Source organism: Otolemur garnettii, unplaced genomic scaffold, assembly GCF_000181295.1.
Source record: "Otolemur garnettii isolate 467f Iridium unplaced genomic scaffold, OtoGar3 scaffold00039, whole genome shotgun sequence".
NCBI classification, from domain to species: Eukaryota; Metazoa; Chordata; class Mammalia; order Primates; family Galagidae; genus Otolemur; species Otolemur garnettii.
This window is the reverse complement of record NW_003852434.1, coordinates 10,998,409-11,015,286: the sequence shown is the minus strand read 5'-3', so window position 1 is coordinate 11,015,286 and position 16,878 is coordinate 10,998,409. Positions and strand designations below refer to the sequence as shown.

Genomic DNA, 16,878 nt, shown 5'->3' with positions numbered 1-16,878 from the left:
TTTTTTTTTTTTGGTAGAGATAGAGTCCCACTTTATCACCCTTGGTAGAGTGCCGTGGCATCACACAGCTCACAGCAGCCTCCAACTCCTGGGCCTAGGTAGTTCTGCCTCAGGTTCCCGAGTAGCTGGGACCACAGGCGCCTGTCACAACGCCCGGCCATTTTTTGTTGCAGTTTGACCGGGGCCAGGTTTGAACCCACCACCTTTGGTATATGGGGCTGGCACCCTACCCACCGAGACACAGGCACTGCCCTCTGCTTTATGTATATTAACTTTTAAAAGTTTCAGAATATATATTGATATAATTGATCTTGAATTTATCTTTTTTGAAGGCCTGCAAAGAAAACAAAAAAAGGGGCTAAAGACAAAGTACAAGATGAAAAAAAAGATGACATAGAAAAAATAAAGTCATATTCTTACATGGAAGGGGAGCCTGAGGATGACGTATATTTAAAACGGTTATACCCAAGGCAGATATACGACGTGGAGAAAGCTATTCCCTTACTTAAGAAATTTCAGATTCTTGACTTTACTAATCCAAGCCAAGGTGTTTATCTTGATTTGACATTGGATATAGCACTGGGAAAGAAGGTATGTAGACTCAGTTAAAATAAGTTTATTTGTGAACAGTGACAATATGAATTAGTATTTCCTAATTTTTAAAATTTTTAGAAACTTTCATGTTCTTTTTGTACTTTAGTATGAAAAATGTTTGTTTTTTAATTTTCCAAATGTAAAATGTCATTTTGAAAATCCTGTGGAGAGTTGATAAATATATATCTCCTATTTCCTTAAAGTATCACTAGTATAAATGTCAACAAAAGCATTATTTAAATTAATTGAGGCATTACTATAATTTTGGAAAATGACATAAGCTGCCTGGGTGGCATGCTTCTTCTCTATAAATGAGGCTTTGGATTAGCTCATGGCCTTCAGATGTCTTCCTGGGAGTCCTAGGTTGAGACTAAATTTTCATGAATGGAGTTCCAAGCTCCTCTCTCGTGCTTCAATCAGAGCCTCTCTGCCCTTCGGAGGACACAGTAGTGCTTCAGAGCATAGGTTCTAGGGTCAGATACAGGCTAGAGTCCCACCTTCTTGTTTCTGTGTACCACACAGTGCAGTATTGCATGCATTTTCTCACTTAATTCTATAATAATTGTAGAAGAGGAAGCTGAGGCATAGAAAGCCAAGTGACTTGCTAGAAGGTCTCAGATTAGGGAGCAGAGTTAAGATTAAAACCAAGATGTATCTCATTTCCTGGTTCTCATTTATTAGAAATAGTTTATTATCAGCCATGTTAACATTTTTATTTTGTATTATAGTGTTACTGTTCTTTTATTTTAAAAATTTTGTGGTATTCAAAATGATCACATTCTTAATGGACTGTTCACGTAGTTGATCACAAGGTCTTGTAGGTCCACAAGCTTCATTTTATCATATACGGAAGCCCCTTGTAAATGAATGGCATTGGAAAGATAATTGTCTTCCTAAGGCATTTTTTTGTTTTTTTATAGAGTTGCTTGTACAACAAGCCAGTGTTCAGCAGGGGATGCTATTATCATGATTGCTTCCCATTGAAAAATTTACTAAAACTGGTCGAGACGTGTTAATGGCAAAGGAATGCCAGTCCATAACTAAGTTCATATCAAATGGGAACTAGCCTCATATAAAGTGTGCTTAAGAATTTACGCCTTCTTATCTGAAAAGAAATCCTCAGGAGGACTTCTCTACTCAAAATAAAGTTTTTCTAAAAATGTTAGTCTTTCAATTTTATTAGGGGACACTCCCTCTTCTCCTTCTTCCAAACCTTAAGGCTACTCCAAAGCTATGGTGGGCCTGGAACTTGTTCCCATGTGAAGTTGGAGAGTTCTGAGGCTCTGTTCTCTAGCTACGATCACCAAATGGATTATTTTTTTCTGAGACCCCATAGAGTCTCAGCCTATATTAGACTGCCTGAGATGCATGCACTTGTTTTGGGGGACTCTTCAGTTGACTTTCCAAATAAATCTGAAAGTGGTGGTGGTCCAGGTTGTTTCAAAATAGACCCACTCGGAAGAGCTATTTAGTCTTGGTGGTCTTAGATTTAGGGTTTCTAGTCCTGATTGTTTAAGATCCAATGATGGTAATTGGGGGTGACATACTAGGCGTATTAACTGTATTCTTGTATGGTAGAATTCAAACACTAAAACTTGTCAGTTCTAGTTTTGATAGAATATGAAAGGTATACACAAGATGAACTTTTCATAATTATTTTTCCTGTTGTTTATTTAGAAAAAAGTGGAACCATTTGCCAGTGTTATTAGGTTACCACACCCATTCTCTTCAGAAATCAATAAAGTTGCTGTATTTACAGGGGTGAGTAACTTTTGTTAACTATTTTTTTTTTTTTTTTTTGGAGACAAGAGTCTCAAGCTGTCGCGCTGGGTAGAGTGGTGTCACAGCTCACAGCGACCTCAAACTCTTGGGCTTAAGTGATTCCCTTGCCTCAGCCTCCCAAGTAGCTGGGACCACAAGCACCTGCCATAGTGCCTGGCTATTTTTTTTTTGCTGCAGTTGTCATTGTTTTAGCAGGCCCTGGCCGGGTTCGAACCCACCAGCCCTGGCGTATGTGGCCAGCGCCCTACCCACTGAGATGTAGGTGCCACTAACTTTTGTTAACTATTTATATTAATTTTTTGTAGAAATCACATTAATCAATGGTGAGAACCACTGAATAAATAGAGAAAATCTAGTCTTGTTTTCTCCATTTGGAGCTCAAAGCACTTAGATTATTTATTTAAAGTTATGTCACTAGTTTGAGAAAGAGCTTAGAACATTAATTTCATCATGACTAGCCCATCACACTGTTTCTCCCGTGACACCAAAGAGCAGTCTAGGATTTATCCTGGTAACTCCTTGTTGTTCTAACTTCCCTCCCTGAACATCAGTAGGATTACTGTAAAGCAGCAGGGCCACTCAGTGCTTTGTGCCTCAGAAACTACAACTTTTACAAATATCTAGTCTGAAAAGTCGAGAAGTCAAGTAGATTGCAAATCTAAGAGTACAGCCCTTTGTCATTCTTTTTGTATTATAAATGTCTGCTTGTAACACGTTTATGAATTTGTTTTATAATCACTGACAAACTGAATTTGTTTTGAATGTAGTATTTCGTAGTATTTGATGTTGATGTATTTTCAATTAAAATTAAAAACTACAATTTTTATTTTGAATTGTGATATTATTTCTCACAAAATACTTAAAAGTAGATGGAATATGTTTTAAATTAAAAACTATTGTGTTTTGGTAGAATGCAGAAGAGGTTAAAATAGCAGAAGAAAATGGATCTGCTTTTGCAGGAGGAACTGACCTGATTCAGAAGGTACAGTGTTTTTGTTTTCATTAGGTAGAGAGATCCTTCTCTTACCTTTGCCATCCATCGGTTTATTACATGAGGCACGTAACCACTGGGCTCATATCTCATGATACTTAGTAGGGCTTAAAAAGTTTTCCTACCGTTTTCAATTTCTAAATCATGCTAAGACTAAACTATCCAGGCAGTCTGATGTTGATTATACTTGAGATATATATTTTTTTGTATATTGATTTTGTTTTTTTACTTTATACTTGTTATAATTTTTTTTTCTTTTTTGTCTATGAGAGTTTTTGGGGGAGACTAGAAAGGGCAATATGACTCTGGTTTTGAATGAGAGATTTAAAATGAAAACGTGGCACACAATGATATGTTTATTGATGTTTTAAAGATCAAATATTTACTTTGCTTCTTAGAAGGAAAGTATGGTATGTGACCTGTATAATCTGGTGCTTTTGGTTCCTCCTAACTTTTACCCCTGGTCAGTTCAGAGAGGCATAGGCTCAGCAGAGCAATGAGAGTCATTCTGGGGCAGTGCCTGTGGCTCAGTGGGTAGGGCGTGGGCCCCACACATCAAGGGTTTATACCCGGCCCCAGCCAGCTCGAATAGCAGTGACAAATGAAACAAAAAACAGGCAGGTGTTGTGGCAGGCGCCTGTAGTCCCGGCTACTCTGGAGGCTGAAGCAAGAGAATCACCTAAGCCCAAGAGTTGGAGGTTGCTGTGAGTTGTGACACCAAGGCACTCTACCAAGGGTGACAAAGTGAGACTGTCTCTCAAAAAAAAAAAAAAGAAGAAGAAGTCATTATGTAGCCTGCTTTCAGAAAATAACAAAGAACTTGTGGGGCCTGTTTGAAAAGAAGAACAAAAACATTTTTAAGAGATTGGAAAAAGATGCATGGAACTATTTTTGAAAATACAAAAGATTTTCCTAATACTCTTCAAAAGCTTCTCTTCTAAATATAATCATTTGCTTTATGGAATTTTTGGAGGGGGAGGGAGAAAAGAAAAAGTGGCTTAGGTGGCGCCTGTGGCTCAGTGGGCAGGGCGCCAGCCCCATACACTGACGGTGGCAGGTTCGAGCCTGGCCCTGGCCAAACTGCAACAAAAAAATAGCCGGGCGTTCTGGCAGGCGCCTGTAGTTCCAGCTACTTGGAAGGCTGAGGCAAGAGAATCGCCTAACCCCAAAGGTGGAGGTTGCTGTGAGCTGTGATGTCACGGCACTCTACCGAGGGCAATAAAGTGAGACTTTGTCTCTAAAAAAAGTGGCTTGAAAATTTATCCTTTGTCTCATATTCATATTTTTGTCTGAGGAAATTTTAAGTGGGCTCATCCTTGGGGATATATAACAGTACGTGTTGTTATTTTGTCCCACCTTCAAAGTACTGTGAATTTGGGTGGGGATTCTGGATCCTGGATCCACATCTGAGTGCACAGGCTGATCATTCCTCCTGAGCTCTCAGTTTTCTTGTCTGTAATGTGTGGTCAGTATTAATACTTCATAGGGTGTTGTGAAGACTGGGTGAACTAAACCACGTGAAATATGTAGCAGAATACTTGGCACATGAGAAGTGCTCATGTGATGTAACCGTTATTTTAATTTAATTAAATTAATTAATTTATTTATTTTGCAGTTTGAACCCTCCACCTCCAGCATATGGGGCTGGCGCCCTATTCCTTTGAGCCACAGGCACTGCTCTCTTTATTTTATTTTGTTTTAAGACAGAGCCTCAAGCTGTCGCCCTGGGTATATAGCTTGCCGTGGCTTCACACCTCACAGCAACCTCCAACTCCTAGGCTTCAGCAATTCTCTTGCCTCAACCTCCCAAGTAGCTGGGACTACAGACGTCCACCGCAATGCCCGGCTATTTTTTGGTTGTAGTTGTCGTTGTTTGGCAGGCCTAGGCCAGATTTGAACCTGCCAGCTCTGGTGTATGTGGCTGGCGCCTTAGCTGCTTGAGCTACAGGCACCACCCTGTAACTGTTACTGTTGAGGAGAGCATGTTATTTGAGGAGTAAAGGATTTGTAAAAGGAAAGGACAGTAACAGGAAGATAAAATTCCATAATCACTGCTTAACCTTGCTGGAGTTCAGTTTTTTAGGGTTCACTCTAGCCCCAAACCAAGGCTTTGAATGGTACATTGTAAGATTTGATGCAAAAAGAATTATTGGTGAAATATTTGTTCCCAAGATAGTATCATTCTAAAAAGTTGCTTTATTTTATAATCAATACAATTTTTAAGTATATCATGCTAATATAATAATTATTTTGGGTGCTCGCCTGATTTAAACGTGTTTTCTAAAAATTGAATATGAATATTAATCCTTTTGCTCTGAGAATGGAAATAGAATGTGGATAATAAACTCTAAGTGAACTTGTCTTTGATCACTCCCCCTCCTCTTTTATTTTTAGTTATTGGTGACAAGGAGAATTTAAGTTCCAGTTCTTTGTGAAAATAATTATAGGTTCAGTTCTCTTGATGCTCTAAATTTAGGAAGCTACTGCTTGCTAGTGAGTTTGGCAGCTAGTGGTTATTAATTTCACATGTGTCCTACTGCAAAACATTTAGCTTTAATAGGTTTCTTTAGTTTAAGGACATACAAATTCAACTTTGTGGGATTGTATGCGCCATGTACATAGCGGTGCTATGTTCTAGTTTATAGCACTTTTGCCAAGCACAACCTCATGGAATAACTAAAACCATTAAGTATTTTTTTTTTTTTTAACAAAATGGATATATCTGTGTTTAAAAGAAAATGTGCTTCTGATGGTGTTCATAATTGATAAATGCATTCACATGATCCTTGTGTTTTAAGAAAGTAATTGTGCTTAATGTCTGTTTTCTGAATTATAAGGGAGTGACTACATTCTACTTCATTCTCAGAAGGATAAAGCTTTTCATCTAATTAAGATTATCTTCATTTTTCTTCCCTCATTTTCAGATTTTGGATGATGAAATTGATGTTGACTTTTATGTAGCTGTCCCAGAAATAATGCCTGAGCTTCACCCATTAAAGAAGAAACTGAAAAAAAGATTCCCAAGGCTTAGTCAAAGTGAGAATTTTTTTTTATTTCAATATACTATCAACAACTTTACAACTTTGTTCAGTGAGGAACCAAAGTTGTTAATATTTATGTGGAATCAGTATTGAAAATAATAAGTTCTGGGCTGGGTACAGTGGCCCTCATGCCTGTTCTCTGGGAGGCTGAGGTGGGTGGATTGCTTGAGCTCAGGAGTTTGAGAACAGCCTGAGAATTTAAGTTGAGCAAGAGTGAGTGGTGGGCACCTGTAGTTCCAGCTGCTTGGGAAGCTGAAGCAGGAGGATCCCTTGAGCCTAGGAATTTGAGGTTGCTGTAAGCTAGGCTAAGGCCACTGCATTGTAGCCTGAGCAATAGAGTCAGACTCTGTCTCAAAAAAAAAAAAATATATATATATATGTGTGTGTGTGTGTGTGTGTGAGATATATGTAGTCAACTATTTTAAATTGCACATGAACTTTATGGACACACTGTATCTATGTGTGTGTGTATAATGTGTATATATATATCCTGATTTGACTTTTGTTTTATATAAGAACATGTGGATTTGATCAGATACAATTTGAAAACCTAGTTACTTTGTAATAATGGTTCTTTACATTTAAATTATATTCTAGCTCCAAATTAGTAGACTGTATTATCTGTTACAAGGTATGTTTTATTAACTTTTGTGTTTCTTTATCAATTAATACATATTTATTTAAACATTTAATATGTATATGAATGCTGACTGTGTGCATGGCTCTGCAGGTATTTTCCCATAGTGAATTTTCTCCTTATAGATGTTTTCCCTTCAAGAAATTGCATAGATGGCTAGTGCCTATGACTCAACTGGCCAAGGCTCCAGCCACATACACCTGAGCTGGCGGGTTCGAATCCAGCCTGGGCCCGCCAAACAACAATGATAACTGCAACCAAAAAGTAGCTGGGCATCATGGCGGGTGCCTGTGGTCCCAGCTACTTGGGAGGCTGAGGCAAGAGAATCACTTACGCCCAGGAGTTGGAGGTTGCTGTGAGCGGTGATGTCATAGCACCCTACCAGGGCAACAGCTTGAGGCTCTGTCTCAAAAAAAGAAATTGCATAGAGAGAAAAGGTTGCTGTGTGAACAGCCATGTTATCAAGTGTGAAATATTATATAATAAATTCACAAGGTGCTATGAATGTTCATTGGGGGAGGAGTTTACATATAGGTGGGAAATCAAAAAAGCCATCATAAAGGAGCTGACCTTTAAATATAAATGAGGTGACTTTAATTGAATGAATCAAGTATGGGGAATATTTTGAGTATAAGGAATGTACTAATCATTGGAGTAAGTCAGAATTACAGGCCAAGTACAAGAAATATCAATTAGTTCTCTTTGGCTCTAGGGAATGGCACCCCTCTATTGAAACAGAAGAGAATAATGGGAAATGATGTTGGAAAGGTAGATTGATGCCGTCTTGAGAAGGACTTTGAATGATGGGCGATTAGGCATGGATTTTTATTGTGTGTTCAGAAGGAACCCTTAGAAGTTTTTGAAGTGGGGAGTGACATCTGTTCTTTAGAACTTTAATTTGTCAAGTGTTTGCAAGATGTATTGGCATGAATTGAAACTAGAGGCAGGGAGATCGGTTAGCATGGAATTACAAGAGACTGATGAAGGCGACATTTAAACCGAGGCCTTCGTACTGAGACTGGAGTGAGGAAGACAAATGTCGGAGATACTAGGACTTTGCACCTAAGTATTTAGGAATGGTGAGCTTCAGGGGGAACAAGGGAAGAATCAAACAATGCTGAGATTTTTAACTCTAGAGACCTTTCCTGGTAAGTGGTATCTCTGATGGATACATTTGGGAGTGAAAACAAGTTCACTTGGCAACACAGTTGGATTTTAGGTAGTGCTAGCTGTCTGGTATCGATGGGTATTATTTCCAATAAAATTTTGTAGTGTAAACAATAAATATTTAAAATTGGTTTTGGATTAATAGATTTGTCTTCAGATTTTAACTCTAGTTGAGCTAAAAAAATCCTGCTAAAATTTTTCATACATGCTAGCCACTGACACTTGTCTGGATTCTAAATCATGATCTGTTTAACTTAAATTCAGATGGATTTTCTGTTTCCTTTGTTGTACTAAAGTTTTGTTTGTTTTTGATAGCCTGAATCAAATCACACATCTTTATTAGATATTTGACTGAGGTTTGACACTTTTTATTAGTGATTTTCATTACAGTAGTGCATTTTGTCATGGAAACAGTTTATATTATTTCTTGGGTAAGACTTGAAACTGAACATTATTTTGGAAATTAAACCAGAGTCGCATTTAAGTGTGATGAAAATATTCTTCTGATTATTTTGTTTTTAATTAAATTCAAGTTCACATCAGAGCAAAACAAATAGTACTAAATATAGTCAAAACTGAAAATGACTGTGTTCCTCTAGCTCCTTCGTTTGCGTGGTGAATCGATTTCTCACAGGCCTTAACTTTGTCATCTCTACTGCTTTCTTCATTGTCTATGTAACACTATTTTTGGCTTCCATTTAACTTAGCCTTGAGGTTTTTCTTTAATTACCATTGTCATCACAAAATTTGGGACTATTGTGTTTAGTTTATAAATAACTTATTTCTTTATTTCAAGTAATAGAAGCGTCCTGTTAAAAAATGTTCATTTTATTTGTGGGCTTTACTTCATTTCTGCTTTCAGACCAAATCACAGCTTTGCATGTCATGACCAAGTGCCTAAGTGTGTTTCCCTCCTGTTTCCTTAACAAGGCACCTCAAAAAAAAGTTTTTCCCTTCTCTAACATTTTCTTTTCACCCCCACATGATCTGTTTAACAGTACTGGCAAGATATTTGTGTTCTTTACACATGAAGACGTGATTAGCTTGTCAAAAACGTTAAAACAGATACATCAGATGTGCATTAGAACAGATGAAGCTTGAATTGTGTGTTTTCAGAGTGCATTCAGATTCTTGCTTAAGAAGGTCTGATTCTCCCTATGTCCAAGAAAATCTTTTGGGTAAATTAGAAATTACTGTTGGAGCAAGTGGTTGAAATTAAAAAACAAACAGGGCCCTGCAGCTGACTGGTCAGGTCCCACTCTGCCACCGCTTCACTAATGGAGGGCATCTGCACATGTTTAAGGCTGTGGCTTTATGGGTTTTATTGTAATTGCTTACATAACTGTAGGCAAGTTTTCCATTTTTCAGATGCACATTGGGCTTGTTTACTCAGTATTTCTTATTAAAAACTTTTTAAAACTTTTTAAAATTTCTTAGAAGAAATTTTTCTTCATTTTGTTCATCATTTGGCTTCTCCCCACTCAATATAAGTGCCCCTTGAAATTCTTTCATCTCTAGTATAGGTATACTTTGCTGATTTAAAAAATTTTATTCCTAATCTTATTTATTATTCAGCATTTTCTAAATCAAAAATACTAGTACAAAAAATATCTTGACTTAGAATTAATTTTCTGTTAATGCATAGTAACCGATGGTAGGTTCCATAGCATGTATGGAAACAGTTGAATTCTTTTAAACCATACTAGGTTATTTGCAGGTAGATGAGAAAAAAAACATGATTTGTAAATTAAAATTATGCTAATATATAATCTTAGCATGTAGCTCTTAGAATTGAACACCAGTGCTCTAGTCAGAGTCTTGCTCAAGGACACTGCTTCTGTAAGGAAGTTGGTTGTTGAGACTTACGGATGCTGAAATTCTTATAACTTAACGTGGGGTATTTTTAACTCCTAGAATAACATGTACTTGAGACTGTTGTCTGCTTTATTGAAATGATCAGAACTCTTTGGGTTATATAAGGGGAAAAAATGGAGAATTTTCGGAAGGTAGTCAATTTGAAATTAAAAAACATTTCCTCCCTTCATGTATCAGTTTATAAACTGCCCATGTGCGAAAGAGTTTATAAATGATTAGGTACTGTTATAACTGTATTAATAGATGAATCGTACACTTCCCCTCTTTACACACACTGAGGGCTCTTTGGACCTTTGTCCCAGGTGTCTGTGATGCTCTTTCCCTGTGTGACTCGCTCACTTTCTCAGTAAAACATCACCTAGACAGAGACTGTCCATGACCATCCTTGATAAAGTATTAACCTCCACTTCCCGTTATCATAAGGTATCTCCTTATTATTCTCTTTTATTACCACTCTTGGTATATCTTATTTCTATTTGTGGGTGTATTTAGTTCCTCTCGTTAAATCCAGGGTGGTTCTGTTTTGTCCATTGCTATGTTCCCATTCCCATCCTATCCTATACTACATATTTGTAGCACGAACGTTTAATGCATTATTCAATTGGTAGGTGATACAGAGTTAAATGCTACAACTTAAAAGTGGACTATTTACAATTTAAAGATTTCTCTTGGATTAGAATAATTGTATTTGTGGTAATCATTTACTATGTGTGAAACCTTGGGTGTGATGGCTGTGAACAAGACAGACAAGGTCGTTGCCTTCATAGAAGTAATAGTTTTGTTTTCTGCAGTAGACAAACTGGTTTGACTTCAGCGTTTCATTATGCTCAGATGTCTCTAGTTAAACAAACAAAAAGCAAACCACAGCCTCTCTCTGCCCCCACCCTTCATTTGATTCCACTGTCCTTTATAGCTATGATCTTAGTTGTTTCTGTTGCGTTCCACCAAGATTGGCAGTCTATTTCCTTATTAAGTGTCACTCTGTCTTACAGCCTTTTCTTCCATAATTTAGCTAAATTGTTGCTCTCAATTATAATCACAGTTCTTTCTTTTGCTGGATTCAAAGGTTTGTTTTTAGTTTTCTCAGTTTCTGGAAGCTTTCTTTTATGTTTACAGTCCTAACTTGCCTCCTTTCTCATTATTCCTCCCCTGTCTTTCCTGTTAGAAGAAGAGCAGCGGTAGGTCAGGTGTTAACCCTGATCGTCTAGCCGAGTGTAGGTTGTATTCATAGAGGGAGAGAAGGGGAACAGAAGAGAGAAGAGAAAATAGAAGAGCATAAAACACAAGAAAGAGAAGGTAGAGGCGGGATGGCAAAGCCCTAGAAACAGCAGGAACAATTTAGCATTGGTCTGTATTGAAAAATGGAGTAGTGGTTTTATAGACCTTTCTTAGTCTTGACTTTATCATTTATTGCGATTGATGTTGAACAAACTTTTAAACATTTTTATGCCTCTGTTTATTCTTCTACAAACTAGGTTTCATGATAACATCTATCCCACAGTGTTTTCATGCTAATGTGTGCAGAGCTCAGCACAAACTGGGCCAGTAACAAGTATACAGTACATGTGGGCCACTTGTTATTTTCATTGGCCCGCTATACTTCCTTAAGTAGCTATTCATTCTCCATAATTACTTTAGGAGAACTTATTCTTTTTCATGTTTTCATATATCATTTCTACCTTGACAGCTTACTGGATAAGCAGATAATTATTGAATGCTAAGATTGTGCAAGCTTTGCACTTAGTACTGAGATGAAAAAATAAAGACATTTTCTCATCTTCAAGAAGATAAACATCAAGAGGTTAGAAAGATGAGAATAAACTGCTGTACTAAAATGCAGTAAGCGTATTCATGGCAGATGTACAAAGTACGTAGAGGAATAGGGACTGCTTAGTAGAATCAATATATAAAGAAGATAGCTGGCAGTTCAGAGGTTAGGCAAGAAGAAGCATGTGCTTTTCTAGCATGCATAGGGAGGACATTCAGACAGAGGAGATGACCTTTTTAATGTACAAAAGTATGAGAGAGCCAGTTGTGTTCAGGAAATTATAAGTAGCTTTCAGCCATTTGGTAGATAAGTGTTATCAGATAGTGGTGGTCAATGGGGTTTGTCAGTGTGATAGGCCGTGGGCCAGGTTGCAGAGGGCTTTGTGTGCTACACCATGGAGATTAGATTTTATCCTCTGTGCAGTAGAACCCATTAAAAACTTTTGCTCAGAACAGTGATGTAAGATGTTTACTTGTTAGAATGAGGATTATAGGGATGGTGCAAGTGGTAAGGCATCCATATGAGGGTGGCCATACTTTACGAATAGTGACCAATGAAGACACTGTTGCAGTAATCTGGATAAAGATGAAGGACAGCATCTGGTGGTAGCAAAAAGACAGAAGAGGAAGGCTGTGTGGGATACTGCAGACGTAGAATTAACAGGAGTTATTAACTAGATGTGGTGGGTAAGAGAGAGGGAGGAGTCTAGAATGAGTCTCTGATTTTGGTCTTAAGTAGCCCAGTGAATGTTACAAAAGCTAACTATGTAGGAGATTTGGGCCTGACAGTGATATTACAAGGTGGGAGGTGGGGGAGGGAGAAGATTAGTTGGCACAACTTTATTTAGTGTATTAACATGAAATAGTAACAATATCAATATAAAGTGGTTGTGATAACTCAGTGTGCACATTGTAATCAAGAGCAAGTAAAAAGAACACATAAGGAGATACAGCTTAAATCTGTGTAGTAAAAATGATACACTGAGTATTTTGTTGTCTGTTTAAAACAAAGTAAATTTGGCGGTGCCCGTAGCTCAATTGGCAGGGCGCCGGCCACTTACACTGAGGGTGGCAGGTTCACACCCGGCCCCAGCCAGCTAAAAAAACAACAATGCAACTGCAACAACAGAAAAATAGCCGGGCATTGTGCTGGGTGCCTGTAGTCCCAGCTACTTGGGAAGCTGAGGCAAGAGAATTGCTTAAGCCCAGGAGTTAGAGGTTGCTGTAAGCTGTGATGCCACGTCACTCTACCCAGGCCAACAGCTTGAGACTCTATCTCAAAAAAAAAAAAAAAAAGTAAATTTGTAAAGGAGGTACAGGAACAAACAAAGATGAGACAAACAGAAAACATGTATCAAAATGAGACCTCAGTCTAGCCACATCAATAGTTATGTGAAGTGGAAATGGGCCACACACTCCAGCCTAAAGGCAGGTTATAAGATGAGGAAAAAACAGTCCATCTATGTGTCTGCTGTCTTCAGGAGACCCACTTTATATTCAAACGCACAAATAGGCTGAAAATAAAATAATGGGTTAGGTATGCTATGAAAATAGCATTAGAGAGTTGAATTCTGTATTAATATCATTCAAAATAGACTTTTAAGTAAGGATTATTACTAGGAAAAGATTCTTCTGTAATAATAGATCATACTCATCTAAAAACAGCCTTAAAATACACGAAGCAAACACTGACGGAGTGAAAGGGGAAATAGGCTGGTCATCAAGGGCAGTAACTGATAGGACATGTGGATAGAGAAGCAGTGAGGATGTAAAAGACTTGAGCAGCACTCATAGCCATCTTGTCCTAACTGATATTTATGGAACATTTCACCCAGGAACAGCTGGTGTTATTTGGTATTGCACGTTCACCAGGGGTAGACCATTTGCTGGGTTATAAGGCAAGTCTTTAAGTCTTAAATTTATTAATTTAAAAGAATTGAACTCATATACAGTATGTTTTCTAATCATAACTGAGTTAAATTAAAAATTGATAACCGTGAAAAATCTCCAAAATTAATCAGCCTACTAATAAGTCACTCATTGATCAAAGAAGAAATTGGAGAATGCTTGAACTGAATATGATGAAATGACACTTAGAGTGTCGTTTATAGCTATAAAGGCTCAATTAGCTGTGTGTGCAGTGGCACATGCTTGTCATCCCTGCTACTTGAGAGGCTAAGGTGGGAGGACCTTTGGGACCAGGAGCTCAAGGCCGCAGTGCATAGCGATGATGCCTGGGAGTAGGCACTGCACTCAGCCTGGGCAACACAGCAAGACCCTGCCTATAAAATAAATAAATAAAAGGCTCAATCGGAAGAATGGCTTCAGATCATTGTTTTAAAGTTTTACCTTATGCACCTGGAAGGAAAAGTACATTTAACCCAAGCTTAAAGTAAGAAGGGGCTCGGCACCTGTGGCTCAAGCAGCTAAGGCGCCAGCCACATACACCTAAGGTGGCGGGTTCGAATCCCCAGCCCGCGCCGCCAAACAACAATGATGTCTGCCACCAAAAAATGGCCAGGTGTTGTGGTGGGCGCCTGTGGTCCCAGCTGCTTGGGAGGCTGAGGCACGAGACTCACTTGAGCCCAGGAGTTGGAGGTTGCTGTGAGCGTGATGCCATGGGACTCTACCCAGGGAGATAGCTTGAGGCTCCGTCTCAAAAAAAAAAAAAAAACCAACAAAGTAAGAAGGAAGAAAATAATAAATATCAGAGTGGAAGTCACTGAAATAGAAACAGGATAAGCATTAGGGAAAATCAATGAAAGCAAAACTGGTTCTGTAAAGAGATCAACAAGTTGATACATCTTTAGCTGGATTGATTTTTTTAAAAAATGGAAAGTAGATTATCAATGTCAGGAATGAAAGAAGAGGCATTAATGTATATTCTATAAACATTAAAAGACAATAAGGCAGTATCATGAGCAACTTCATGCCAGTAAATGTAATGACTTAGATGAAAGGGACAAATGCCTCACAAGACAAATTACCAAAAGCATCTGGGAAAAATAGAAAACCTAAGTAGAGCTACATCAAGTAAAGAAATTGAATTAGTAATTTGTAACTTCCTCAAATAAAAAGTCCAGGCTAGGGCGGTGCCTATGGCTCAAAGTTATAGGGCGCCAGCCTCATATGCTGGAGTTGGCGGGTTCAAACCCAGCCCTGGCCAAAAACTGCAAAAAAAAAAAAAAAAAGTCCCGGCCAACCCCACCTTCTAGTCCAACATTTAAGGAAGAAATAATTCCTATTTTTCATAACCTCTGTGACTAAAAAACACATGTATACCAATTTGTTTTATGAGCTTGGTGTTACCCTGATGTGAAAGCTAGATAAGGACATTCAAAAAAACTACAGATAAATACAAACAAAGAAACAAACCTTAACAAGTCGAATCCAGCACTGTGTCAATAAAGGTTGATACACCTTAACCAGAGAGGTTTATTCCAGAATACGGAGTTGTCTAAACAACTGAATAACTATAATATATATAGTTTTATATATATATATAATATAATATAGTTATATATATATAATATAATAACTATAATATACTGTGTTAATAGGATAATAGATAAAGACCTCAGGACCATCTTAAGGGATGCAGAGGAAGCATTTAACAAAATCCAATGCCTGTTCATAGTAAGAATTCCCTGAATACTAGAAATAGGAGTAAACTTCCTCAACTTGACAAGTATCTGTGAAGAAGCAACATGTTTAATGGCAAGACTATCAAGAAGTTCTTTCAGAAAAGAAGAACAAGGTAAAAGTCATCACTTATGGTCAACATTGTACAGGAAATCAGTGAAATAAAGGGTATACCATGAGAAAAGAAATATTCTCAGATGATAGCTTAAGATACCTTAATAGGTGAATTCTAAGTGAATTAGCAAGGTTATAAGATCCAAGATTACTACACAGAAATCAACTATATTTCTATATATTACCAATGTACAACCAAGATGAAATTTATAAAAGTTTCATTCACAAGAGCATAAAAAAATCAATAAATTTAATGCAAGTTGTATAAGACCTATTCACAGAAAACTGTTGGTGAAAGTATAAGATTAGATTTAATGCAATTCTAGCCACACTACAAGAAGGCTTTTTTTTTTTTTTTTTTTTGGCAGTTTTTGGTCAGGGCTGGGTTTGAACCCCTCACCTCCGGCATATGGGGCCAGCGCTCTACTCCTTTGAGTCACAGGCGCTGCCACAAGAAGGTTTTTTTAAAAGAAGAAATTGGCAAGCTTATTCTAATATTTAAATGGAAATGTAGAGAACCTAGGGTAGAAAAATGATTTAAGAGGGGAGAAGAAAGTTAGAGGACTTGCATTACCTGATTTACAACTTTACTGTAGAGCTGTGGTCATCAAGACAGGGTGCTGTGGTGTGATGGGTAAATAAATGTGATTTAAACAGTAAGGGGTCAGAGGTGGACCTAGAGTTACATGGCTGGGATTGTATGGGAAAAGAGCAGGGGTTTTCAAGAATGGTGCTGAAATAACTGGATATTCCTTTCCTCTCACATCAAATGTAAAAATCCCTTTCCTCTCACATCAAATGTAATAATTAATTCAGGGTGGCGCCTGTGGCTCAAAGGAGTAGGGCGCCAACCCCATATACTGGAAGTGGCAGGTTCAAGCCCGGCCCCGGCCAAAAACTGCAAAAAAAAAAAAAATCAAAATGGATTGTAGACCTGAAAGTAAGGGGTACAGCCATGAGATTCTAGAAGAAAATTTTCTAGAAGATCTTCATGGACCTTGGATAGGGCAAAGATTTATTAAAGTATAAAAAGCATAAGCCATAAAGTAAAAAAATTGGTAAATTGGACTTTATCAAAATTAAAAACTTTTGCTTATGGGTAGATATCACTAAGACAAGCCAAGGTTAGGGGAAAGTATTTGTCACACTTACTTGTGTGACACTTTCAATTTTTTTTTTTTTTTTTTTTTTGAGAGAGCCTCAAGCTGTCCCCCTGGGTAGAGTGCCATGGCATCACAGCTCACAGCAACCTCCAACTCCTGGGCTCA

At 37.8% G+C, this 16,878-nt stretch overlaps 1 protein-coding gene across 3 annotated transcripts in view; it reads left to right on the top strand.

Moving 5' to 3' along the window:
- The window catches only part of MRPL1 (mitochondrial ribosomal protein L1), a 64,409-nt gene that overhangs the window by 12,976 nt on the left and 34,555 nt on the right, over window positions 1-16,878 (top strand). For all 3 annotated transcript variants that reach the window (XM_003790059.3, XM_023513414.1, XM_012805325.2), the window contains exons 3-6: window positions 333-591; window positions 2,272-2,355; window positions 3,287-3,358; window positions 6,292-6,403. In XM_003790059.3, coding sequence (XP_003790107.1) covers window positions 333-591; window positions 2,272-2,355; window positions 3,287-3,358; window positions 6,292-6,403 — 527 coding nt within the window. The remainder of the gene's footprint in view (window positions 1-332; window positions 592-2,271; window positions 2,356-3,286; window positions 3,359-6,291; window positions 6,404-16,878) is intronic.